General features: G+C 34.0%; 1 protein-coding gene across 1 annotated transcript in view; it reads left to right on the top strand.

The window, feature by feature from the left end:
• LOC150108383 (uncharacterized) overlaps positions 1-27085 on the top strand; it is a 292228-nt gene that overhangs the window by 253325 nt on the left and 11818 nt on the right. The window contains exons 13-14 of the mRNA XM_090390733.1: positions 8667-9267; positions 26688-26774. Of these exons, the coding sequence (XP_090246859.1) occupies positions 8667-9267; positions 26688-26774 (688 nt within the window). The remainder of the gene's footprint in view (positions 1-8666; positions 9268-26687; positions 26775-27085) is intronic.

Here is a 27085-nt window from a genome sequence, read left to right as displayed (position 1 = left end):
AGAACGTGCTGAGGTTCATCTCCACTGCTGTAACCTTAACCTCAATGATGGAGTGTCTGTGTTCCAAATTTGAGAAAGTGTTATCAGGTTTTTTTTGTAATATAGTTAAACACACACTTATGCCTATTTCAGATCTTGATAGTATTATATTTACCTGGCTCTTTCGTGACTGCAAAAGATACTGCCATGAACCTACATTGTTATTATTTGAATTGCCAATTCTATTTGATACACTGATGATGGTTTAAGAAATTTAAACAAAAATATTTGTATAATTAATTACAATTAATTAAATATCTTTCCACTGTAATTCATGTTTTATTTTGTTTCCTTATAAATTCAGTCACCTCTATATCAAAGGAAAAATGAGACACTGATATTTGTATTCCTGTTATCGTACATGTCCTGTATTGCTATATAAGGACAAAAACTCATATAAGGCCAACTGATACATGATTAGTGTCAACTGTACATCTATATACTGTTAATGATGCATGGAGAAAAACGTATTCACTGCAAATGAGGTATTAACATAGGATGCCATATCACTCATCTATTTTTGATATTAGTTAAAGACTACATCACCTAAAATGTATTGTAGACAATACTTTACATTAAGCAACAAACTGAAAATTTTCGTTTTGCTTTGACGTGATTGAAAATAAGAAGAATAATCTGCTGAATTCAAATCTGAACTTAACATTGTCCATCTACCAGTTTTTTCAGGAATCAAAATTATTTACTGATGTTATTGCATTTCATATTGATGTATGGCATAAATGAATTTACTTCATCATCATACAGTCAACTCTTACTATAACAGACTTGTGTAGGGATCACAAGAATAGTTGGATATGGTGAACAGGTTGCTGTAGTGAATTTCTTTTACATAGAATTATATCTAGAAGATTTTTGGTGGTTGGGACTATTCAGCATGTCATAGTGATGTTTGCTATATTGAGCAGACTAGTTCATTCATAGCTTACAGGTAACTTTGCCTTGCATAGTTAAAATGTGAAATATGAATATAACAACTCTTGGCAATAAAATCTATTAAATGTATACATGGGCCAAATCAATGAAATCTGTGCCAAATATCTGTTGGTGATGAGTTTCATCATCAAATACAAGAGTATTTAAGGTGTCTCATCACAAAAAAATAATTTTGCTTCTGTATTGCCAAAACTGCTTCCTTGTTTTTCCTCTGTTACCATTTGTTGATCTGTAGAGAGCAAGAGTACTGAATATAAGTGAAGTTACATATCTAATTTGGTGTCCTGACCACCAAGGCATGTTGACTAATATTAATCACACATTGAGTAGTGATGTTCCATGTTTGAGTACCATATGTGACTGGTGTTTGTGATAATGGGTTTAGGCATCAAGATGTTGACTTCCAACTTATATGTAGATTGTATATCCCTCACTGCAGTGTCTCATTTACACTATATAATTGCAATGTTTTGAGCATCTTTTCTCTAGGAACCTGTCTCATGATTTTTCCAGATCTACAAGTTAAATATAGATCTTTGTTGTATTGCCATGATTTCTCATCTGCTTCATTTTAAAGTGAAAATGTGATCCTCATAAGCCCAGTTTGGCCTGAACCTAGATTGTTCTTCTCCGAATTTCTCTAACAGTTTATTTTTAAAATTTATTTTTTCCCCTTCTTAAGTATGCTTGTCAAATCTTACTTGGAACATTTAGTAGGGAGATTCCTCTGAAATTCTCACCTTCAGTTTGATATTCCTTTTTATAGATAGGTTCTATGAGAGCTTTTTATGTGGCTCCCACCGACAAAAGATTTTTGTAAATGTATAGTAGATTCCGTACCATGAGTGGGATAAAGTTTTTTTTTTACTATTTTTATTAATAATATATACACACACACACACACACACACTGGGGTCTCTTTTTATGCGTATCTTTTTTATTCTGTGCATATTTCATGCAAATTTGCGGTTTCCCTGTTGTACATAATGAACAGCATGTTGCAGCACATTCTGGCATAATGTGAAAGCAGTGAGTGTTCGTGAAGTTTAATTTTGCATGTGAGTAAGTGTTTGTCTTTTCATTATCGTAAGTCTAAATTTGGTAATTTTTATTTTAAAGATTTAATTTGGCCCAATGGAGAAAAAAAAAGCACCAAAGAAATTGTTTTTCTTTGGAAATGAAAATTGCAATTTTAGATCACTTAGCAAAAGGAGAGGGATCTACAGCATTTTAATGTAGGTGAATCTACTATAAGAGCAATTAAAAAGAATGAAGTCTCAATAAGAAAATCTGTCATTTCTGGCACAAAACTAAGTTTCAAATTATCATCGTACTCAAGAGATGCTTTATTAGAAAACACGGAACGAGTGCTTGTAATTTGGATTGAAGAATTCCTATAAGTGGTTATTTAATTAAACAAAAAACTCTTCAGTTTTATGAACAGCTGAAGCAATTGGAGCCGTCTACTTCCACTACCCAGGCTGATAAAGAATTTTCGGCTAGCAAAGGATGGCTAACCGGGTTTTTAAAAAGGAATGCACTTCATGATGTGAAGATTACAAGCGAGGTTGCAGATGAAGCAGCCAAAAATTTTCAAGAGAAGTTAGCTAAAATTATTGAAGAGTTGGATATTGTCCCGATCAAGTGTTTAACGCTGACAAAACAGGATTGTTTTAGAAGAAAATGCCTAGTCGAACTTACATAGCAAAGTCTGAGAAAAAAGCAAGTGGGTTTAAAGCAAGCAAAGATTGAGTAATGTTACTTTTTACAATGCATCAAGGGATGGATCAAATGTTGAAACTCCTCCTAGTAAATCGATCTCTAAGACCACGTGCTCTAAAAGGCAAAGATCTAAAACAGCTGGCAGTAAATTGGATGGCTTGGGTAACAACTGCTGTATTTACTGAATGGTTCAATAATTGCTTTGTACCAGAAGTGGAAACATATATGAAGCAAAAAGCTCTTGATTTTAAAGTTTTATGAATTGTTGACAATGCACCACGTCATCTGCATTTAGAACATCCAAATGTGCAGGTAGTGTTTTTTCCACCCAATACAACAAGCATTATTCAGCCATTAGATCAAGGCATAATCGTTGCTTTTAAAAAATATTACATTAAGCACACTTTTCGATTTGTATTGGATAAACTAGAAAATAAATCATTAACAGTAACTGACATTTGGAAAAAAATTTTCTATTTTGGACTCTTTAAATCATGTTGCGTCTGCTATCGCTGAAATAAGACCACAAACTTTAAATGACTGCTGGAAAGCAGCTTGGCCTGGATGTGTTGCAAAGAATGCAACCATTCAAAATCTATATTATCAGCTGAAATCATTACTCTGGCACATGAAATTGGTGGAGAAGGTTTTGATACATTTAGCCAGAATGATGTAGAAGAATTGCTTGTGGATAATGCCTTAAGTGACGATGATATTATTGGATATCGATTAACTTTAGATATCGTTGAAGATCCAGAAAATGATAGTGAAGTGGAAGAAGAACCTGGCCCCCTCACTGCAAATATAATTCGAGAAGGTCTTGAACTGTGTAATAAATTGAAAAATCATTTTCTTATTAATGACAAATTCTGAACTAGCCTTTAAATTCCAACGTGAGCTGAAGTACTGTATGTCTGGATAGCGTGAGCTGTATAAAAAATTTAGTAAAATCACCATAGCAAAGTTTAATCACTGATTACGTTGTCAGAAGAAAAAAATCAGCACAGAACGAGGGTGAAGCCAATTCTGTTTGTGAAGAAGAACCATTGCCTTTACCAGTCAGTGCACCATACATATGATGCACTGACTATCTCTTCTGGTGATGAAAGTGATTTCGCACCAATTCACAAACGTTGCTGAATATTGTCTAATAGCGATGATAGTTCTGATGACAAAATGTAAAAAAAAAATGTTACTTTTCAATAAAATTAAATGAATAAAGCTTTAAAACAAACTTTAGGCATGCTTGTTTTCCTGAATTTTTATAAACTTTTTTATGCGGTTTTAGAAAATTATGGAACGTATCCCTAATTTTTCAACGTAAGTTAGGTCTTTTTTGTGCGTTTTTTATATTCGGTTTTCTGTGGAACGTATCTACTGCATATAAAGAGACCCAACTGTATATAGTGCATTTTTTAAATTTATTCTTTATTTGGTCTAGAGACCAAACATGGAAACTTTTTCAAGCCACTTCAGGCCTTCAGTAAGTGGAGCAATGGTCTCATACTTGGGCTCTTTGAAATTCATCTCCTACTTAAGCTTTAGGTGAAAGATGACTGTAGCTTTACTTCAGTCATCTTGAATTTGATCTTCTAACCCTGACTTCTAAATTATGCAATGTAGCCATTGTAAAACTTTTTTATATCTCCATACCTGAGCATTTCTGGTCATATATCATCTACTCCAGCTACCTTTTCAGATTTTTGATGGCTTTTTCTAACTACTGTTCTGCCACTTCTTGTTTCGTTTTGATGGGCTTTCCAGACAATTACTCCAAACTTCTTGGATAACTTTGTCTTTTTTTTTTTTCACTTTATCAGCTCGGATTCCTTTTATAGTACTCTAGGATTTTTATTACCTTCCAGAACATTTTACTACCTTTCTAATATTTGTCTTCTATATTCTTACCAAAGTTTCCACAAGACTTGTTTAGTTACATGCTGCACTGGTTTCTTACATTATTCTCTGTATTATCTTAGGGTATCTGATTACTTACTTGCTGAGAACTTTTGATATATACTTTCTTCTTTTTTAGGACTGCCTATTTCACTTCTTGCATCCACCATGGAATTCTGATTTTTCTATCCTTGCCAGGCTTACGTGCTTCTTTGGCTAAATCAGTCGATGTTTTCTTTAGTCTTCGCATTTTGATTCTTGTTTTCAAACTCTTAAATGTTTTTCTTGAATAATATTTGTATATTTGAATTTACAGTTCTCCACTAATAGCTGTGTACTTTTCTTTTTAAAACTTTTGAGTATTTAGGCTTATATCTTTATGTTGGTGTTTTAGTTTTAAATAATAATATCATAGTGAGCTTTGATGTCAGTTCTTTATTTACCAGTACCCCCCCCCCCATACTTTCTGATACCAGCTTTATTGAAAAATGTTTCCTCCTTCTCTGATATCAATGATCTTTTCAATTTTGCCATCCGTGCTGGAGATGGCCACAGGCCCTCCCCCAGCTAATTTCTATGTAGAAATTTATAAAAATCTGCCTTTGATACTGCCATTCTCAAACCTTTTATCTGGCTAAGATATATTGATGATATGTGTTCTTTGTTTGGGCACATCAGACTCCTTCCTCCTCCACCTGAACAGTCAGAACCCCAGAATCCAGTTCGCTATAAAAAATAATAATAATAATAATAGCCTGCCTTTTCTGAATGCTCTAATCATGCATCTTCCATTTTACAGAAAACCCACTCAAACAGGTAGATACATAAATTTCCTATCATCCCCTCTCTCAACAGTATGGTGTTATCAAAACCCTTATCAGCAGAGTCTCCAATCTCTGTTCTGCCTAGGCTTCCCTTTCAGCTGAACTCTCCTTTATTCACCAGACCTTCCTGTCCAGTGGTTACAATGCTAAATAGATTAACAAATTGGTTGTTCCTCCCATCCCTCTCAACATACAGACTACAGTAATACTATTACTATCTCCTATATCTGAAACACCTCAGAAAAAAATAGCCACGAAAGAAATATAATTTCAGCATGGCTTTCAAACTTCATCTGAAACTGACTGTCCTTATCTGCTCTCCTAAGAATCAATTTCCTTCCGTCTCTGTTCCAGGTGTTTACAAGGCTCCTTGTTCTTGCAAATTATCTTAGAGTGAAATAAAGATATCTGCCAATGTCCATCTAGAAGAACAAGAGAAATACATCTATCACCATAACTAATGCCAGTTGGGTCTAGTTGACCAAACCATGAATACCTTGCACAGAACCAAAGGTGGGGAACTGCTATGCTTCACTGCAACAAACATAGAAACTTGAAAGACTTTTCAAGTTTCTATGTTTCTTAAAACTATTCCTGTCTCTCATATCAAGTACGTATACCTGAAGAAAAGATAGAAAAAAACTCCATCCTTTGATCCGTGCAAAATGTCTTCTATACTGCTCTCAGTCTGCTGTACAGACAGGAAGAACTGTTAATATATCTACCTTTAGGAACAGAAGAATTACATACAGTACCATCATTATGGCAAGTCAGAACTATCAGACCACATGTTGGATATCTCTACCACATGAGATTAAATGGAAGAAAATAATGGTATCACATAAAAACTTGACGTCTGAGTGGCTTTTTGAAGCGCTCCTAATCTCAACAAGTATGGCTGCATTAACCATTAATTTATCCAAATTTTGGGAAACTTTCAAAGACCACCTTCAGCCCAGCTATAAGTTTTTCCTGTCTATATGTGTGTGACACCATAATAGTAGGAATGCTAATTATTTTGTCCATTAAAATATTAAATTGTTTTCACAATTAGTTAGTTGTTAAGGTCTGGTGTTCTCTGACAAGTGCATTTTGTCCTCCAGAAATGCTGATTTGAAATACAGCACAAATAGTAGCAGCTTAATCAATTATCTAGTTTATTTTGTTCTTATGCAATGTCGCAGTATTAGCATCTTATGACTTATAATACTACTAGTTTCATTTTTTTTTTCCCCTTCCATAGGGCTTTGTCACATCCAGTATACAGATACAAAAAGATTCAGAATTACAGTTGTTTAAAATACTCTCATATCCTGGATTGAGAATAATTCCTTTAGATTGCTGGATATATGCATGTGATATAAGTTTTGGTAAATGACAGACTGATTTGATGTAATGTTGCTATGATGATAGGTTTTGCATTTAGTAATTGAGTGATAAGACATTTAGCTATCAGGTGCAGTCACTGGAACCACAACATTTGCTTGAAAAGACCTGAATTTGAATCCCTTATAGGCATGAGGAAATTTTATAAAGATTATTCAAATAAAGGTATTGGCCAGTCTCGTGTAAAGGCAGGTGGTAAGGTTTGTTTCCTCAAAAACTTTAATTTTTCACCTGGAAGGTATATGTTAACTCTTACCACCACCTTTCAAAGGCATAGGGAAATGAAGGAAATGGCAATATTTTGGCATATCACACATGATAGATCTAGTACTGTATGAGCAAAGTGCAAAAGACTTTTTTTTGACTGAGCAGGTTATGAATATGTCATGTTTGTACCAGAAAAGTTATCTGGTTATTACCCTTCCAGAATTGTGTGAAGAAAGCTATTCCAGAGGATAGAAATGGGGGGAGGAGAGAGAATTAGTTCAGTGAGTTTAAAGTTAGAGAAGAGTGAAGAAATGAAGGAAGCCAGATCAGTAGAACAGTAATGCCCACTGAGGCTTATAGAAACAGCAAAAATAGAAAGCCTTGTTGGAATGTCACCTGGTATGTGTGTGCATGCGTGCACATCTAAAGAAGAGGTAGGAAAGTGTGTGTATGAGAGAGAGAGAGAGAGAGAGAAGAAAGTTCAGCTCATCAGATTTGTCCTCTTCTAGAGAATATTAAGAATTTGAGATATTGATGAACCCAAATACAAGAATAGTTTTGGGTGCATTTGAGAATTATATGGGGTTAGTAATTAAATAGATGAAAAGCATTTCCTTGAACTGAAAGGGTTTTTTTTTTCTTAGAATGAGGAGCCTACAAATATGGCATCTGTGCAAGAAAGGTTAGTGCTGTATGTCAACTCAAAAAAGAGAAATCCAATCTTGTCTAGAAATCTGATTATTACCAAAAATAATGGGAAATAAGGCAAGATATTTTAGTGCCAATAAAATGGAGAATGATATCAATGTTTAAGGATCTCATCTTAAGGATACTTTATATGACAAAGAGCATTGCTTAAAGATATGGTTATGAGGTACCTTGGCATTGAATGTTTGAGCACTATAATTTGTCAGATGAAGAAGAGGAATAGAGAGTGAATAACTGGAAAGGAAACTGGCCGTTCTGCTCACTTACAAAAAGGTAGAGGATATACCATAAAATAGTACAGTATATTGCATATCTATCTTGCTGGGGCAGTTAGATATTGCATACCTAACTGCCCCAGCAAGATCAGAGCTAATTATAAAATGGAAATAATTGGATGCTACAATGATGTAATAAAAAAGGGGGAAAAAAAAATTCAAATGGTTGCCTATGATCATTAAAACATAATGATCATAGGCAACCACATGCCTCACTTGCACTCATTACTCAGTTTAAGGTGATAATTATAGCAAAATTAACAAATATTAAAGATATATGAATTTTACCTATTAATATGATCATTACGTTTTAATGATCATTAAGAATTTAGTATATATACTAAATTCTTAATGATCAATACAATAAAATATGTATTGATCATTAAGAATTTCCATTAAGAAAAGTAAAGGGAATCATATATTGTAACAGTACCACCATGTACATGACATTTTTATTATGCATCTTGATGTCTGTAAATACTGTTTGTATTACTGTGTAATAATAAAAAGCAATAATAAAATTATCAGATTATAATTATCTCATCTTGTTTCATTTATCCTTTCCTGTTAGGCTAGAAAAGATAATTTGATTATTTAAAATGAATCAGTTATATGGAATTTCAATTTGGAATACTTTTTTCCTCTACCTTTGTAGACCATTGTCTAGAACACGAAGTTATTCGCCACCTGTACCTGCCCTTCAGAAACGACTGACTGCACTTCGTAATTGTCATGGTTCTGTTGATGATGTTACTTTTAGAGATTCCGTGGACCCAGGACTATCTATGAAAATGAATTCTTCTGCAGTTCTGAGAAATCGGTTATCTCAGAGTATAGATAACTTACCATCAATTGTTAATGGACATGATAAATATCTCGCAAGATCGCATGATAGACTCTCACTGCCAGGTAGTTTATCACATAGTAATATTCTTCCACCAATGAGAAGGCAGTGGCATAGCCAAGAAACTTTTTTACCTCATACAATGCTTCCATCCCAGTGTGCCCCTTCCTTTTCAGCTAGCGGACATAAACATTCCATGATTTTTGGTATGGAAGGTGAACCTAGTGTGCCACATGTTCCACGTCGCAAGTGGAGTGATCAAGAAAGTTTTGATCTTGAAAATATGGCTATGACAAGAGCTGTAGCACATCACAGAGAGCCTTCAGAAGAAAGTGGAAGAGATGTAGATGTCAAGGAAGAGAAAGCAAAGAAACATATACCACATTTATCACAAGATGCACGTGCAGGACAAGTAAGTTAATATTTATAGAAGTTCTAAATTTTAGTCTTTAATTATATATCAAAATTTGGTTCATTCTTGGTATAAAATTCAAACTGAGATAAATGTATTGCCATTTATTCTGTTCATACAAATGGCCAAGTTTATACTTCATACAAAGAATAGTATAAATAGGTCATAACTTCTCCAAATTATTTTCTTTTGAAAATTTAGTTCATACTTAATTGTACATCGAATTTTTTCCATTGTCATAAAATTATAGTGCAGTGCTGTCTCGCTAATCCGAACCTCTTTAGTCCGAACCCTCCAGTAATCTGAACTAGGGTTTGAAAGAAAAAAAGTTTTATTTATTACGCATTATTATATTGCATACTATTATTTTTATTTAATAATTATTATTGTAACTAATATTATTTATTTTATTATTATTACAGTAGAGTATTTTTTCATGTTGTTGATTGTACGGTTATACTGTAGGTCTATTTTGATTTATTGTGTGTTCACGTTTGCCTGGGAAGCCGTCGAACCTGAAGCAATTCGAGCATCATGGAAAAAACTGTGGCCTTCTTGAATTTACCAAGATAACTATGGTGATACACAAAATGAGGAAATTCAAAACGTGCATAATTTGGTTAAAAATATAAATCCAGATGTTGAATTTTCACAAATAGATGTTACGAAATGGAAAAAGAGTAACACATAAAGAGGCAGTTGACAGTTTTAATATGTGTATAGAATGGGCTAAGCAGAATGATACGCCATTCCACAAAATTTTATTGCTAATGCAGCTCCAAGAAGAAGCATTCGAAAAAAGTTTAGCTTCCAAGAAGCAAAAGAAAATCGGTGACTTTTTTTTACAAAGAAGTTAAAAAAAACTTTTTTGTGTTATTTGGTGAAACTTTTTTTTCGTGGGTTGTGTACAAGAAAATAATATTTTTTACACAAATTAAGTTATGTACTGATAGTTTTTTATCGCAGTTTTATTAAATCAGAATCCTCAACAATACAGGTACATACAAACTAAATTTTTTATTAAAATAAGCTTTTGTACTGTATTATTTTTTAAGTTTTACATTACAGTATAGTAGCTTTTTTCTATCAGATACTACATTTATTTACAGAATTCAATTGATATACCATTAGAATCTGATTATTTTTGTCTTAAATGCTAGTTATTGTTGTCTCTTGGGCAGAAATTCGCTAATCCGAACTTTTTGTTAATCCGAATGAGCATGGTTTTTATTAGTTCGGATTAGCGAGATACCACTGTATGTGAATATTATAAAATAAACAAATATATATATTTACTGATTTTAGATGCAAATATTTTTCAAACTAAATTTTGTTAATAAAGTTACTTTACCAAAGATAATTGTTCTCCTAAAAGTTTTGGGCATATATATATATATATATCTATCCCATTCTAATCAGCAGGTATCGGAGAATGGAGATGGCAATGAAGGAACAACAACAAAAAAAGTTAACTTTTGTTGTTGTTGTTCATAGAATATAGAATAAAATAATTATGATTTTATTGATTTGTTTGCAGTGAGAATTTAGAGAAATCTATCAGCTGATAAACATGTCTAATATAAAATCAGTTTAATGAAACTGACAGCATTGAGAAATATAAATCTGAAGAATGTATAAGAGCTTCGGATGCCAGTTTCCTGGTCACCTCACAGTCCTGATCTCACAATTTGGGATTTTTGTCTTACAGGATTACATAAATAATAATTTTGATATGCACATCAAAAGTGACTTCATTACAGAACAAGATCTGAGTTACAAGTTGTAGGTTGTATATATATATATATATATATATATATATGCTGAATTGAAGCTATTTACTCCAAACAAACTTCCTGCTGTCATTCATATTTTGTTACTGCTATATACAGCAATCCCTCGGTTAATGCGTCCCCGATTAGTGCATTATATTTTTTTGATACCAAAATTCGATTAGTGCATCTATATACATCTTAAAAATAAATGTTACAGATTTAACTATTTTAAAAAATCACTCACCGGGATGAAATAATTTAGTTACTGATACATTTGAAACATTTTACAGCGTTATTTTTAATGGCATACTACACTATTTCCATATACACTATGATCCAAATTTACTTCCAAAATTTATGTCATCTGTTTGCTTTTCATAGCATTTTTCTGAGCATATCTCGTGCAATTATTTTTCCTTTTTTATTTTAAATTAATTTCCTAACCTTTAATCATGAGTAAAAGAATTAGTGAGCAAAAAATAGAAGTGTGAAAATGATTCGAAAAGTAATCTGATTGGAAGAAAAACTTGAAATGATAAAGAAAAATGAACAAAGCGAGTCCAAAGCAGAGATAGGACAAGAACACAAAAATGGGTGAATCAACTGCTGAATACAAAGAGAAAGGTAAGGCTGCTTAAGGGTCAAAGCTGTATAACTGAGAGGAGACCTCCACATAGCCTTTAAAGGAATGCGGAGAACCGACCAGGGCTTCTGACCTAATGTCCAATCCTCACCTTCTCGTGGTGCACCCTGTTGGGTATCTACTTGGATACTGAACGAACGAGGATGGGCTGGCAATTTGTGATTTAGCCGACCAAATTGTATTCTTATTGGTTAAACCAAAATATAGAATGATGGTACAACATGACAAAATTTCATGCCGGCTGGGGCGTCGCCCGGTTAAACAAGGCCCCCGTTGTTTTCGCCAGGGAACCAGAGCGAACAGCGAAAAGTCAGCTACTGGAACAAATCTGAAAATCTGAAAATAAACCCCAACTCAACATCACCAGAGTTAAAGATCGGTACTATCAACGTAAGAAGCCTGAATGGCAAAGAAATGGAGCTAGCTGAGGAATTAGATAAGTACCAGATCGACATAATAGGGGTGACTGAAACAAAAAAGACCAAAACTGGTGAGCTCTTTCTGAGCAATAAATACAAAATGTTATATTCAGGCAATGACAATCAAGGAAAAGAAGGAGTAGCCATAGTATTCAACACAAAATACGAGGCTAATCTTCTTGAATGGCAGGCAGTCTCAAGTAGAGTAATGTGGGCAAATATGAGAATGGGGAACTGGACAATGAGACTTATTTGTGCCTATGGTCCCACAGAAGGTTCTACTAAGGTAGAAGTGGAGGAATTTTTTGAGGCTTTAGAAAAAGCAACTGACACAATGAAAAACGAAAAGTTGGTCCTGGTTGGGGATCTAAATAGCAGAGTAGGAAATGATTGTGAGACATACAAAAATATTTTGGGAAAATTTGGAGAAAAGAGCAAAGCTAATAATAATGGCAAAATCTGTTGGATTTCTGCTCAGGACATGAATTGGTCATTACTAACACCATGTTCCAACATAAAAATGTGCACAAATTCACATGGAGAGAAGAGGCTAGGAATAAGAAAAGTCTCATTGACTATGTTATTGTTGATAGTGATGTTTTCTCCCTGGTGCAGGACACCAGAGTGTACAGAGGATTTCAAATTGGAAGTGATCACTATTTAGTCTTGAGCAGGATAAAATTGAATTTCATATTGAAAAGAATAACATGTAAGAAAGTTTTAAAGCGAATAAAAGTTGAGCAGCTCTCAGATGTGAACTGTAGACTAAAATACATAAAGATTATTGAAGAAAAAATGAAAGAGTTTGAGAACAGGAATCAAACCTTGGAGATTCAGTGGCAAACTCTGAAGAAAACATTGATTGATTCTGCCAGAGAGGCATGTGTTGAGGTTGTTTGTAAGGATAAAAAAATCAGAACTCCCTGGTGGACACAGGAAGTTAAAGAGGCAGTGAAGGAAAAGAAGAAAGCATACCAAAAGTTCCTGGCAAATAAGTCAGCTTGTGCTCTTAGAGAATATAGAGACAAATGCAAGAATGCTAAACACTGTGTAAAACTAGCTAAACAAAAGTCATGGGAGGACTTTGGCAAGAATATAGAAAATAAATATCAAGAAGGTGGCAAAATATTCTGGAGGTTGTTGAAGAAACTTAAGAATGGAGGAAAGAGTACTGTAAAAGGAATTAGAGATGATAAAGGTGACATGAAAACGGGAGAAAAAGATATCCTTGAAGTATGGAGTAATTACTTTGAAATACTGCTAAATGAAACAAGCAGTGATGACAGCACAGTGGTAAAACACACTGACCAGGCATGCAGTCAGGAATACATATCCATACTTGAAGTAGAAAAAGCCATCAAAGGCTTGAAATGTGGAAAAGCAGCAGGAGTAGATGATATTCAACCAGAAATGCTGAAGTATGGTGGTATAAGAGTATTACAGTGGCTGCACTGCATAGTTCAGAAAGCCTGGACAGAGGGACGAATTCCCGATGATTGGAGTAGAGCTCTCATAGTACCCATATATAAAAAGGGAAATAAAACTGCATGTGAGAATTACAGAGGTATTTCTCTACTGAGTGTTCCTGGCAAGATCTATGCAAGTATACTTGAGAAACGGTTGAGAAGAATTGTGGAAGAAAAGCTTGGTGAAGAACAAGCTGGATTCAGGCCAAATAGAGGCTGTCAGGATCAGATCTTCACTTTACAACAAATAGTCGAGAAAGCATGGGAATATAACAGAGATCTGTATTTAAGTTTTGTCGATCTGGAAAAGGCATATGACAAGGTGCCAAGAGAGAGAAGCTATTCAATACGCTGCAGTTATATGGTGTGAATGGGGCATTATACCAAGCAATACTTAGTCTTTATTTGAGTTGTAAGTCAGCAGTCGGAATGGAAGGAAGTACAGGAAGATGGTTTAATGTTAAATCTGGTGTGAGACAAGGATGTACATTATCCCCTCTGTTATTCATTATCTATATGGATCACATTATGAAGGAAAGTGGTATTAAACATGATATCAAAATTGGAGATGTTAATGTCAGCTCTTTGCTTTATGCGGATGATGTTATACTTCTAAATAAATCTGCTACAAGTCTGCAAGATTCTCTGACTAAATTGAATAGCTGTTGTAATAGATATGGTATGAAGGTCAGCAATAAAAAGACAAAGACAATGAAAATAGGCAGAAGCATTGAAAATGTCAACTGTGTTGTGAATGGAGAACCTGTGGAACAAGTAAAACATTTCAGCTATTTAGGCACGATTTTTACTGAAGATGGTAAATTAAATATAGAAATAGACAAAAGAATCAGCAAAGCTGGTATGGTGGGAAGTCAATTGAATAAATTCATATGGAATAAGAGAGAAATTAGTCGGAACACTAAATTAGCTGTATACAAGACAGTGTTCAAACCAGTTTTAACTTATGGATCTGAGAGCTGGGTCAGAAGTAAAACACTTGACCAAAGACTAGAGACCACAGATATGAGAGTCCTGAGAAAGATTATAGGCGTGAACAGATGGCATCAATGGCAATATCATATTAAAAACGAGGATATTAGGAAAGAACTTGACATTGTCAGCATCCAGGAATGCGTTAGCAGAGCTAATCTCAGGTGGTATGGTCACTTAATTAGAATGGGCGAGGAAAGATTAGCAAAACAAGTGTTCTCTGCCAGGGTGGCAGCAAAACGACCCAGAGGAAAGCCAAGATATAGGTGGATTAATACGATACAAAATGCTTTAGACGATAGAAATATAAGATCTGATAATGTTGGAGTCTTGACAAGTAACAGACTGATTTGGAGGAAAATTGTAGATAGGAAATTAATAATGATGTAATTTTTTTCATGTAGTACTATCATATCCTGTACACCCCTTGAGGGACATGGCAGGAATTTGATGATGATGATGAGGTAAGGCTGCTTCAAGTTCATTATGCATGCACTCGAAATCAAAGTATTATAATGATTGAATTAGAGAGACTTTTACATGGATCGAAGATTGTAACCAAAAACGGATCCCGCTAAACACTGTCCTTATTAAATCAAAAGCATTTTCTCTTTGTAACCTGGAAAGAAAGGGCTGTCAATGATGGAAAAGAAGAAGAATTCCACATTAGTGCTGGGTGATTTGAGCATTTCAAAAAGAGAAATTGCCTACATAATGTTCTATTCACAGGAGAAGCTACAAGTGCAGATATCCAGAGATTTTGAAGAAAATTGTGTAAGAAGGAGACTATTGTGATCAACAAATATTTAATGTCGATGAAACCAGCCTATTTTAGAAGCAAATGCCTTCCAAGACTTTTCTAGCCAAATCGGAGAAATCTCATCGTGGTTATAAATTCGCAAAGTCTAATGAAATTACTGCTAGCAATATGCGAGCCGTTTGGAAGCACATTCTTCTACATTGTGCATATAATTTTAGAGGCTTTTCAAATGAATCAAAGTTAATTAAATCATTCTGAGAAGTTGAGTGATTCTGACCTGCTAAATTTAGATACACAGCGGGAAGATCCTGAAGAATATGAAGAAAATTTAATCACTGCCAAGCCCAAAGAGGTTTCACAGAAACAATTTGAAAATAGTTTTCATACAATCGAAGTTTTTAAGCAGCAATGCTTAGAAACTGACCTTAGCGAAGAGAGAACCAGTAAAATTTGCAGAAGAGGCAATAGGGCCATACCGTCAGTTGTATGAAAAAAATAAACAGAATGCCAGCCAAACTACATTAGCTCAATTCTTTGTTAAGAAGCAGAATAATAAATTTATATTCTGAATATGTTTTATTGTCTTTCAGCTTCATGGTTTTCCTTTAACTAGGCCCTGAGACATACCCTAATTTTTTTATTAAAAAATTTAAGGGTCAAAAAAAGAAATCTGAGGAACGAATTATACTTTTTTCCATAGGTTAGTATATTCGATTAGTGCGTTTTCGATCAATGCGCCTGTTTTAAAGAACGCATTAGGCGCACTAATCGAGGGATTGCTGTATCTTAATGTTTTTTTATAAGTTTTCTATTAATGTAAATTTTCTGCTTATCCACCTGAATACTATATAATCATCTTAGAATCCTTGACTTTTTTTTATCCCTTATCACTTCTCCTTCAAAATATCTTGTGGACTTACTTTTCCTCTGAATAACTCAGACCATAACCACATCCAGCTTATTTTCTACCGAATGTCCTTTTCCACACCATCAATAGTGTGTCCCTTGCAATATGATAGTGCCAATGGTATAATTTCTTGTAATTTCTGTCTAATCACTGTTTCCACTTTCTCCTGATCTGACCAAATAATCAAAATAATTTTTGACAGAATGAGAGTTCATCACTGATTCCACTAAAAACTCCAGCTTTACGTTCATCCCACACCACAGCCTACAATGCCTGCAAAAACATTTGACAAATCCATATCTGATTATGAAAGGGAAGAGCTAAGTGCAGAAGATTGAGCTCTTCCACCAAAAGACACAACTGAATAAAACACAATGAACCTTGACTCCAGGAGAAGTCAAAGTTCATTGTGATTCTTCATAACCACTGCCTTTAACTCTCATCTCCTTACCATTCTCAAGTGAGGTGAGTTCAGCCTTTTGAATTTCAGGTGGTAATAATAATAACTGAATCATTACTAACCTTAATAATTTAGTTCTGTGTTTTGGTGCCTGACCAAGACTTGAATACAACTTCTGCCTTTGCATGCTCTTTCATCTATTTCTCTCACATCATAACCTGAAGCTAAAGTGTATCTTTTTGTATTGTTCATCTCCTCAGCTCCTACATAGATGAGCAAGGCCACTTTTCTCCCACTACCAGAAACAACAGCTCACTGCATGCTTCTCTTGTCTTTAGCTAACAGCATATCATAATTCTGAATAGCTTAGATATCAGTAAGTTTTCTTGTCCAGATATTATTCCTCTACTACAATTGTGCTCAAAAAACTGAATTCCAGAATTAACGCCCACCCTACATTAACATTCTAATTGATACCCAACCTTCAAGCCATGGATTGGAAACTATCTTGCAGAATTTGGATGCTTGTTGTATATCTTTAGGTAGTTGATGATTTTCATAGAGATCATGAGATTACCACCTTGCTTCTTTAGAAGCTTAAAATCGCTTGGGGGGGGGGGGGGGATGGTTTCTAGAGCAGCATTAGAGCTTATCTAATCCACCTGCAGTACTAATACGCTATAGATTTACTGTTTTGCATTGATTAACTGATTTTTACCATCTTTCATACTTATCTAGCATCCTTGATCTCTAGAGGAGATTTTCCAGATTATCTACCCCTTAACCCATCCACAGTACTAATGAATGTACTATAGGTTTATAACTAAAATTTTGTGGGTGTGAATTGCATTAAAAAAAAACAGTTTCCCCTCTAATAATTCACTGTGCATCATGATGGATAGTTTCTTCTCTTCATATTTCTCCACCAGTGCCAGAGCACCTAATTGCTGTACCTTTACTTACATTTTTCCTTTTATATGTAAATGATCTTCTCTTGTTAACTTCAGATCTCATCCATAGTTTTGCTGATCTCAGCTTACTCCACCCCTCTTCTTCATTTGACAAATTTTGTAGTGCTCAGACATTCCAAGCTTAGATTCTTCATAACCACTGCCTTAAACTCTCATCTCCTTACCATTCTCAAGTGAGGTGAGTTCAGCCTTTTGAATTTCAGTGATATCAAAACATATTCTTGTATTATTTCTCATAAGGAAGATCTCTGTTCACTTTCCCTTACTCTTCATAATACTTGGATTAATTACCAGAATCAGATTTCTCTTGGAACAATCTAGTAGATCTTCAGCTTTTTCTGGAAAATACATGCAATATCACATTCATAGCCTTTCAACCTTGAATAAAAACTTGATCTGCTCATTACAACAACTCTCTCACTCTCACACACACACACACACACACACACACACACACACACACACACAGCTGCTAATCCTATGCACATTCCATATCTACTCTACTCTGGAATACTATTTGGGATAGGGTTAAAAAAAAAAAAAAATTCCCTAAAAAAAGGTCAGTCTGGTTAATGGATGCTTCTTTTGCCTCTCATTCTCACTCCAGTAAGAATATCTATATGAAGGATATCCTGTTTTTCTTCCCTTATTCCCTTTCCATTGTTATTTTCTGCTTTATTTTGCTATCACATTCATGGCAGGCTATGTTTTGCATATATTGCAATCTGGTGACAGCTGGCTTGAACTTGTAACGTGTCCGTCATGCTTTGGAGTGAGCAAACACATTTTTACACATTCAGTTAATGATGTATACAAAACCACTCTCTACTTTTTATTTATTTTTTTTTTTTTTAAATAAAATCCTAGATAAATTTGCATGTATGTAACTAGTTTCTAGGATTATATATAATTTTCTCCCTGCCTAGGTTGGTGCAATAAATTACCCAGAGTAATTTATTCTGCACTATAGTACCACAACTGCAAATTATTGCATATTTATTTGACTGACCAAATCTAATCACATTTATGCCTATTCTTTTTTCAGACATGCTGGTCATATTTGGGTTCATATCTGAATAATGCAGGTTGGAATATAATTACATACAGCTTTAGAAATCTAAAAATGCAAACAATTATAGAATTTCTCTTAATTACCAGTGAATTATATAATCAGATAGCAAAAAGTATTTTCCCTTCTAACATAACTTTTTTAGAAAGCACATGTAACAATTTGTCATTTGAATGAGAGATGACAAACCAGAAGTACAAGACGATTTGTCGCATCCTGTCCCTTGGGCAAGTACTGAATGATACAATTTGTACAGTGGTGTGAACATGTTAAATGCTATATGATTTTTAAATATGTCCATAGTTATAACAAATTTAGGTAGAATTGTAAATAAAAATGAAAAGGGTTTTTTTCTTCCTACTGCTATTGTTTACAGAACCCTTAACTTTTTTCTTTGTTACAAGTAGTACAGATTCTCCAGATACTTGGCTTATCTGTGATGGTTTTGTATACACGTGTTTGTGTATTTGTTTATCTTGAGATTTTAATTTTTATAGGCCTTGCAGCTTCTTGTGATATATATATATATATATATATATATATATACACATAAGAAGCTGCATTGCACACTTCACGGGACCTTGGCAGAAGGTTGAATTCCAGATAATTCTAGTAGAGCTGTCATATTTCCATCTATAAGAAAGAGAATAAAGCTGAATGTGAGAATTACAGAGAAATTTCTTTACTAAGTGTTCCAGGTAAGATTTAAGCAAGCATACTTGAGAAGAAGCTAAGAAAAATTGTGGAAGAGAAACCCAGAAAAGAAAAGCTGAGTTCAGGCAGAATTTGTGTTTAAGTTGTGTAGATCTAGTACAGGCATATGACAAGGTGTCCAGAGAAAAGCTTTTGAAAACATTACTATTATATGGGGTAAATGGAACATTATACAGTGATGTGTGTGTGTGTGTGTGTGTGTGTGTGTTATGATCCATAGAGTCGTTTCCGACTCCTGGCAACTCCACGAACATACACTCTCCATTCTGATCTGTCCCTGATCATGTCTTTCAGAACCTCCAAGCACACTCCAGTTGCTTCTTTAACTCCATCCACCCATCTAATTCTTGGTCTTCTTCTCCTGCTTCCATCAACTTTAGCAAGCATCATCATCTTCTCCAGACTGTCATTTGCATAATATGTCCGAAGTATGACAATTTTTGCTTGATGATCATAGCTTCAAGGGAACAATCTGGCTTTATTCTGTCTATCACTGATTTATTGGTTTGCTTTGCAGTCCATGGTATTCTTAGTAAGCGTCTCCAAACCTATAATTCAAATGCATGTATCTTTCACTCTTTCTCAGGGTCCAACTTTCACATCCATACAGCACCACAGGGAATACCATTGCTTTCACGATTCTGATTTTTGTTGTGAGGCTAATATCTTTGAAGATCTTGCTTAAATTTGCCATTGCTTTTTTTCCGAGTAATAATCTTCTAACTTCTTCGGTACAATAACCATCTTTATCAATTTGGGATCCTAGGAACACAAAATTGTTAACTGCTTCCATTTTCTCCCCATCTACTTCAAAATCACTAAGTTCACATGTCACCATAACTTTTGTCTTTTTGAGGTTAAGTTTAAGACCATGTTTAGCTCTTTCTTCTTTAACTTTCGTAATAAGTTCCTTCAAATCTTCTTTGCATTCTGCTAACAAGGTGATATCATCTGCATACCTCAAATTATTAAGATTTTTTCTACCAATTTTAATTCCAACTGAAGACTCCTCCAGCCCTGCCATTCTTAAAATGTATTCGCTGTACAAGTTAAACAGGTATGGAGATAAAATACATCCTTGTCGCACCCCTTTACCTATTGTCAAATACTCAGTTTCTCCAAGATCTGTTTGGACAGTAGCTTCCTGTTCATAATAAAGATTCCTCAGAAGGATAATGAAATGCTCTGGGACTCCCATTGTTCTTAACACATTCCACAGTTTCACGTGATCTACAAAAGCCTTGCTAGAGTCAAGGAAACAAAGGGTAGACATTCTTGTGATATTCCTGTGCTCTTTCTACTATCCATCTCACATTGGCGATTTGATCTCTTGTTCTTCCTCTGCCTTTTTGAAATCCCGCCTGTTCATCTGGCATTTCTCTCTTCGTGAATGGTTCTAGTCTTTTCTGAATGATCTTAAGTAAGACTTTACTTGCATGAGAAATCAGTGCTATAGTTCTGTAATTTTTGCACTCTCTTGCATCACCTTTCTTAAATATAGACTATGTACAGAGTGGTACATAGTCTAAATTTAAGTTGTAAGGCTGCAAATCTAATTGAAGGAAATATAAGAAAATAGTTTGATGTAAAATCATATGTAAGACAAAGGTACACACTATCTCCACTGAATCATTATTTATATCAATAGCTTTATGAAAGAAAGTGAGATTCATTCTTATATTAGACTCAGAGATATCAGAATTAACCCTTTGCCTTATGCAGATGATGTATTTCAAAACACATCCATAGCTGTACCAAATTTTGCATGAAAAATCATCAATAACAAGAACCGAAATTATAAAAATAAGCAGGATCATAGAAAACTTCAGTTGCATTTTCAATGGAGAACCTATAGAACAAGTACAATTTTTCAGCTATTTAGGCACAGGTTTTATTGAAGTTAGCAAATTAAATATGGAAATAGAATAAGCAAAGTTGGTGGTGTTTAGCCAGTTGAATAAATTTATAAGGAATAAGAGAGAAATTAGCCAAAACACTAAGCTAGTAGTTATACAAGACGGTGTTGAAACCAGCTTTAAGTTGTAGATCTAAGAGTTTGGATTAGAAATGACACTTCATCAGAGATTAGAGACCAAAATCTGGGTGGATTGACTGAGAAGCTTAGAACAGCTCTTCCCAAACTGTGGGCTGCGGCCCCCTTGGGGCCCGTAGGTTTTGCTGAGGGGGGGGGTGAAATAATGAAAACAAATTTAAAATCTTTTAAGACGAAGTAGATTTTTTTTTATCTTAAAAGAAACGTATTTAATTTTTATTATTTGTTTTTGTTATTTTTTTATATTTTAATGGAAAAAAATCACATACTGGTGCAGGTTCACAAATTTTGCTTCCTGCGTATTTTGGCGCTTAATGAATATTAGTAAATATATGCTTATTCGTATAAGTTTCATTTCAAAGCAGAAATCTAAGAATTGTAGTTTCAAATATTTCACCTGATATTGGTGTAGCAGTATTGAAACCAGTAAATTGTTATTGAACTTCTTTTATGCTTTTAATTTTTTCTTTATTACTAATCGGTTTACGTTTCATGTGCTTGTACTGCAAATGTGCAATAACAATATATCTATCTATATAAAAATATGAGATAATGTGCCATGTCAAATGTGTATGTAAGATGCTAAAAATGTAATATTTGCATTTGATTTTTGCAGTATTCGTTGTGTATGTTTTGTAGTGAATATAAATACAATATATATTATAATAATATATGTCTATATACGATTTTGTTTTCGAGGGGGGGCCGTGAAATATTTTAATTTTTCCAAAGGGGGCCCTGACATCCAGAAGTTTGGGAAGCACTGGCTTAGAAGACTGAAATGTTAGATATGATATTGGATTGCTGACAAGTAGATTAATTTTGAGGAAAATTGTTGATAAGAGATTAGTAATAATGTAAACTTGAAGTATTGTTATAGTATATACCAGGAGATTGGTGATGTACAATATTGTAAATTTCATCAAATTCTCTGATATGTACCCTCAAGGGGTGTTGGTTATTATGACAGACCCATATGAAGTTTACATTATTATTAATCTCCTATCAACAATTTTCCTCCAAAATCAATCTATTACTTATGAGCATTCCAATATTGTCACATCTAACATTTCATACTTCTAAGGCACTTCTGACTGAATCAGTCCATTTAGACCTTGGTATGGCCACTGCTTAATTGGCCATACCACCTTAGATTAGCTCTGCTCACATATTTTGAATGCTAACAATATCAAGTTCCTTTTTAACATCTTCATTTTTAATATGATTGTACTATTGATGCCATTGGTTCACTCCCTTAATTTTTCTCAGAACCGTTGTATTTGTGATCTCTAGTCTTTAATCAAGTGCTTTATTTCTAACCCAACTCTCAGATCCATAATTTAATACTGGTTTGAACACTGTTTTGTATACTGCCAGTTTGGTGTTTTGGCTAATTTCTCTCCTATTCCATATAAATTTATTCATATGGATACCCACCATACCAGTTTTTTTGCTTATTTCTGTTGTCTATTTCCAGATTTTACCTGCCATCTTCACTAAAAACTCTGCCTAAATAGTTGAGATATTTTACTTGTTCTGTAGGATCTCCATTCAGAATGCAGTTGAAATTGTCTATGTTCTTGCTTATTTTCATAGTTTTAGTCTTTTTATCGCTGATTTTCTTGCCAAATTTGCTACATCTGTTATTCGATTTAGTTAGAGAATCCTTGGGACTTGCACTGGATGTGTTTAGGAGCACAACATCATCTGCATAAAGCAAAGAGCTAAATTTGATATCTCCAATTCTAATATCAAGTTTAATGCCACTTTCTTTCCTAATGTGATCCATATAGATGATGTATAAGAGTGGAGATAATGTGCATTTGATTTTACATCAAACCATCTTCCTGTATTTCCTTCAAATCTAATTGCTGACTGACAACTTAAATATAGACTTTGTATTGCTCTGTATAATTCTCTTCACCAAGATGGCAGGAAAAGATCCATATAATTGTAGTGTTTTGAAAAGCTTTTCATATTCTTTTCCAGATCTACAAAACTTAAGTGTAGATCCTTGTCATATTCCCACGATTTCTCAACCTCTTTTCAAGTATGCTTGCATAAAGCTTACTTGGAACACTTAGTAGAGAAATTCCTCTGTAATGCAAGCATACTTGAAAAGAGGTTGAGAAATCGTGGGAATATGACAAGGATCTACACTTAAGTTTTGTAGATCTGGAAAAGAATATGAAAAGCTTTTCAAAACACTACAATTATATGGATCTTTTCCCTGCCATCTTGGTGAAGAGAATTATACAGAGCAATACAAAGTCTATATTTAAGTTGTCAGTCAGCAATTAGATTTGAAGGAAATACAGGAAGATGGTTTGATGATTAGGAATTCAACTTTCTGACCAGGTCCTCTATTTGTGCAGTGTAGCCACTGCGAAACTTTTATACCTCCAAATCTGAGTATTTCTGGTCGAATATCATCTACTCCAGCTGACTTGCCCAATTTCAAGTTTCTGATGGCTTTTCTATTTCATTCTATTTTCTGTTTGCATAACTCTTGAAAATTTTCTAGTATGGTTTTGTCACTGCTTGGTTCCTTTAACAGTCTTTCAAAGTAATTATTCCAGACATATGGGATATCCTTATCTTCAGTTTCCATGTCACCATTATTATCCTCTTTCCTCTATCTAAGCTTCTTCAATTGACTCCAGCACAATTTGTCACCTTCTTGATATTGATTTTCCATATGCTTATTAAAGTCTTTCCATGACTTTTCTTTAGCTACTTTTACACATAACTTAGCTCTCTTACATTTTTCTCTATATTCTCTTTAGGGCATCTGCTGACTTATTTGCTAGGAACTTTTGGTAACTTTCTTCTTTTCTAGAACTGCTTCTTTAACTTTGTCTACCATGGTGTTAATTTTCTATCCTTGCAGACAACTTCATTAATCAATGTCTTCTTTAGAGTTTGACACTGAGACTCCAAGGTTTGGTTCTTGTTTTTAGTTTGTTTCATTTTTATTTCAGTAATGTTTGTGAATTTCAATTAATTGAAATTACATGATCACTGTGGGGGAAAGGGGGAGTAAGGTTATACGGTTACACCCCGAGTTACATAACACTCAACTTACATGATAAATCTACTAGCGCGTATGAACACGTTTGCGACTTTGCGTAGGTGCATCTTTGACAGCCTTATTTCAGTACAGTAGTAGATGCCTTGGTGGTTAGCTTAGTCACTTGTTATCACTGCTAGTTTCGTTGTTTTTTTACCCTTAAAATGGAATGCAAAACCGAATAAGCTGGTTTTAGCTCATTCGGCTTTCAACTGAAAAATCTTAAAAACAAAATTTGGAATACTTTAGAAGAAAAGTTGAAAATTTGTGTATGAAGACGGGAAAATTCTATCAACAATAGCTCGGGAAATAAATCGACCTATTTCAATAGTGAATGCAATAGTGAAGGATAAAGTTCGCATTGTTGAAAGCACGAAAGGTGCGGTAGCATTGAAGGGTACAATTATTACCAAGAAGAAGCTGGGCCCAATATCAGAGATGGAGAAATTGTTGTTTCACTGGATCGATGATCTGACACAGAAGCAGATACCGATAAGTTTACTGATTATCCAGGAGAAGGCTATGTCCTTACAAAAGGGACTAGCCGAGGTTTTTAACTTGATAGACATGCTGTTAGCAAAAATTAGAATTGGTGGATCCAAACACTGAGTGGTTCAAAAATGTTAGCTGCCATATCTATTCTGATATGTCTAGCTGCAAAGCCATCTACGAGAACAAGAAGCGTGTGACCACACAATCTACTCTAGACATGTTTATAAGATGCTGTTCACAACATAGTCAAGATGACAACTCAGACAACCCAGCTACCCTCAGCCTTCAACATCGAAAGGGGTAAAACTTCCCCTAAAAAATATCACATGACATTTTTTTTATATGAAAAGTGAATATTTTGATTTGTTTTCATATTATGTATATTTCATACTTTCATATTTACAGTATGTATATTATTCAAATACAATTGATAAATTTTTTATCAAATTTGAATTTTTTTAATCACTCCAAAAATGGAAAATATCTGATTAATAGCAAAAAAATTAATGTAAGACAGTGGTGTGATCATCCATTGAACATTTTATTGTATGTATGTAATTTACAAATTTGACTTATGTAGCTCGTTGTGTAACTGTATTTGATTTCAAAATTAATTATATTTCAAAATAAATAAACTGAAAAGCATGCAATACTATGTTTTGTATATTTTGGATAGGTTGTAGAATGATCTGAGGTTGAATTAACTTGGATTTACTATAAATGTAAATTTTCTCTAAGTGCAAATGGAATTTTATTCTGTAAGTTCGATAATGCTGCTTAAATCATCATTTGTCTTTAGTCACTCCCAACCAAGATTTCAGTAGAGTCGAAGCTGTGGTAATTTGGTTGTTAAAAGCTGATTTTCTAAATGTAATATTTTTCAATTGAGAACATAGATTTTTTTTAATTATTAACTGGAGATTAAAGAGGTAACAAAGTCAAGATCAAAGATTGTCACTATCAGAATTAATAGTTTAGAGGAACTCTCTTCAAATTCTATGAAAAAATAAAATAAATTTATGATTGTGATATTTCTTCAGGAAGGAAATAATAATAGAGATTCATGTATATGCTGTAAATATTATCACTATTAAAATTGGTCCGGCATGATTTGGAGTGTAGCATGATAAAAATTGCAATTTGCATCAATCTTAATTCCCCCCCCCCCACACCTTAAAAAGTGCACCAGCATAGCTACTAAATTCTCCATTGTTACATAAATGGAGAACAGGAATTGCCCCTGACTGCACTTCATATACTCGAGCATAATTTTGGATATTTTTCATATATGAAATAGATTTATTTCTTTAACTATCCAGATCTCTGTGCAAAACAGAACAAAAGAAAACATAACTCATCCAAACAAATATATCCATTTATTTTCATAAATGGATATATTTGTTTGGATGAGTTATGTTTTCTTTCTTTCATCTCTTTTTCTTCACAACTAGTTTTATTTTGAGATAAATAGAAAAATCTTTACCATGTACATTAAAAACTTTTTGAAACATCTTTAATGATGCTTACTGTAATTTGCAGACAGGGAAAACAAGTTATGAATACATGGACTTTAAAAAGTGAAACTAAATCCATTAGTAAAGATTGTTATTGATAATTGGGATTGTAGAATAACAGGATAATAACAAATAAAGGATCATGAACTATAAATTTATTCAAACAAATTTTTCTCTTAGGATCCATTGGTTCATCCAGAAGTCATAATAGGTCGTCCCACCCCACGGCAAGATAAGATTCTTCAGCAGCTCTCCTCCTTGCGACAGGTATTAGCAGATTAAATATTGTACTCCTGGTATATTAACTATCATATGTGTGTCCTGCATGTTTCTCTATGCATCGTCCAATAAATACATATATTTGTATGTTCATATTTAACCTGGCGTTAGTAAGGTGAGATCCCACACTAAACTTGCTTGCGCACAACAGCATGTTGTCTATGGCGTCAAGTAACGAGTTACAGGAGGGGAAGCTATACTGAGGCATGACTCACTGCCATGCATTGTTAAAAAGTTATAGTCAATTTAAAATCTTTGGGGTCTGTGACGCTCCACCTTACTAACGTCGGGTTAAGATG

The sequence above is a fragment of the Typopeltis vanoorti genome, chromosome 3 (assembly GCF_054136105.1).
Source record: "Typopeltis vanoorti isolate ZY-2024b chromosome 3, IOZ_Tvanoo_1.0, whole genome shotgun sequence".
Lineage (NCBI taxonomy): Eukaryota > Metazoa > Arthropoda > Arachnida > Uropygi > Thelyphonidae > Typopeltis > Typopeltis vanoorti.
The sequence above is the reverse complement of the archived record's forward strand: the minus strand, read 5'-3'. Positions and strand labels throughout refer to the sequence as shown.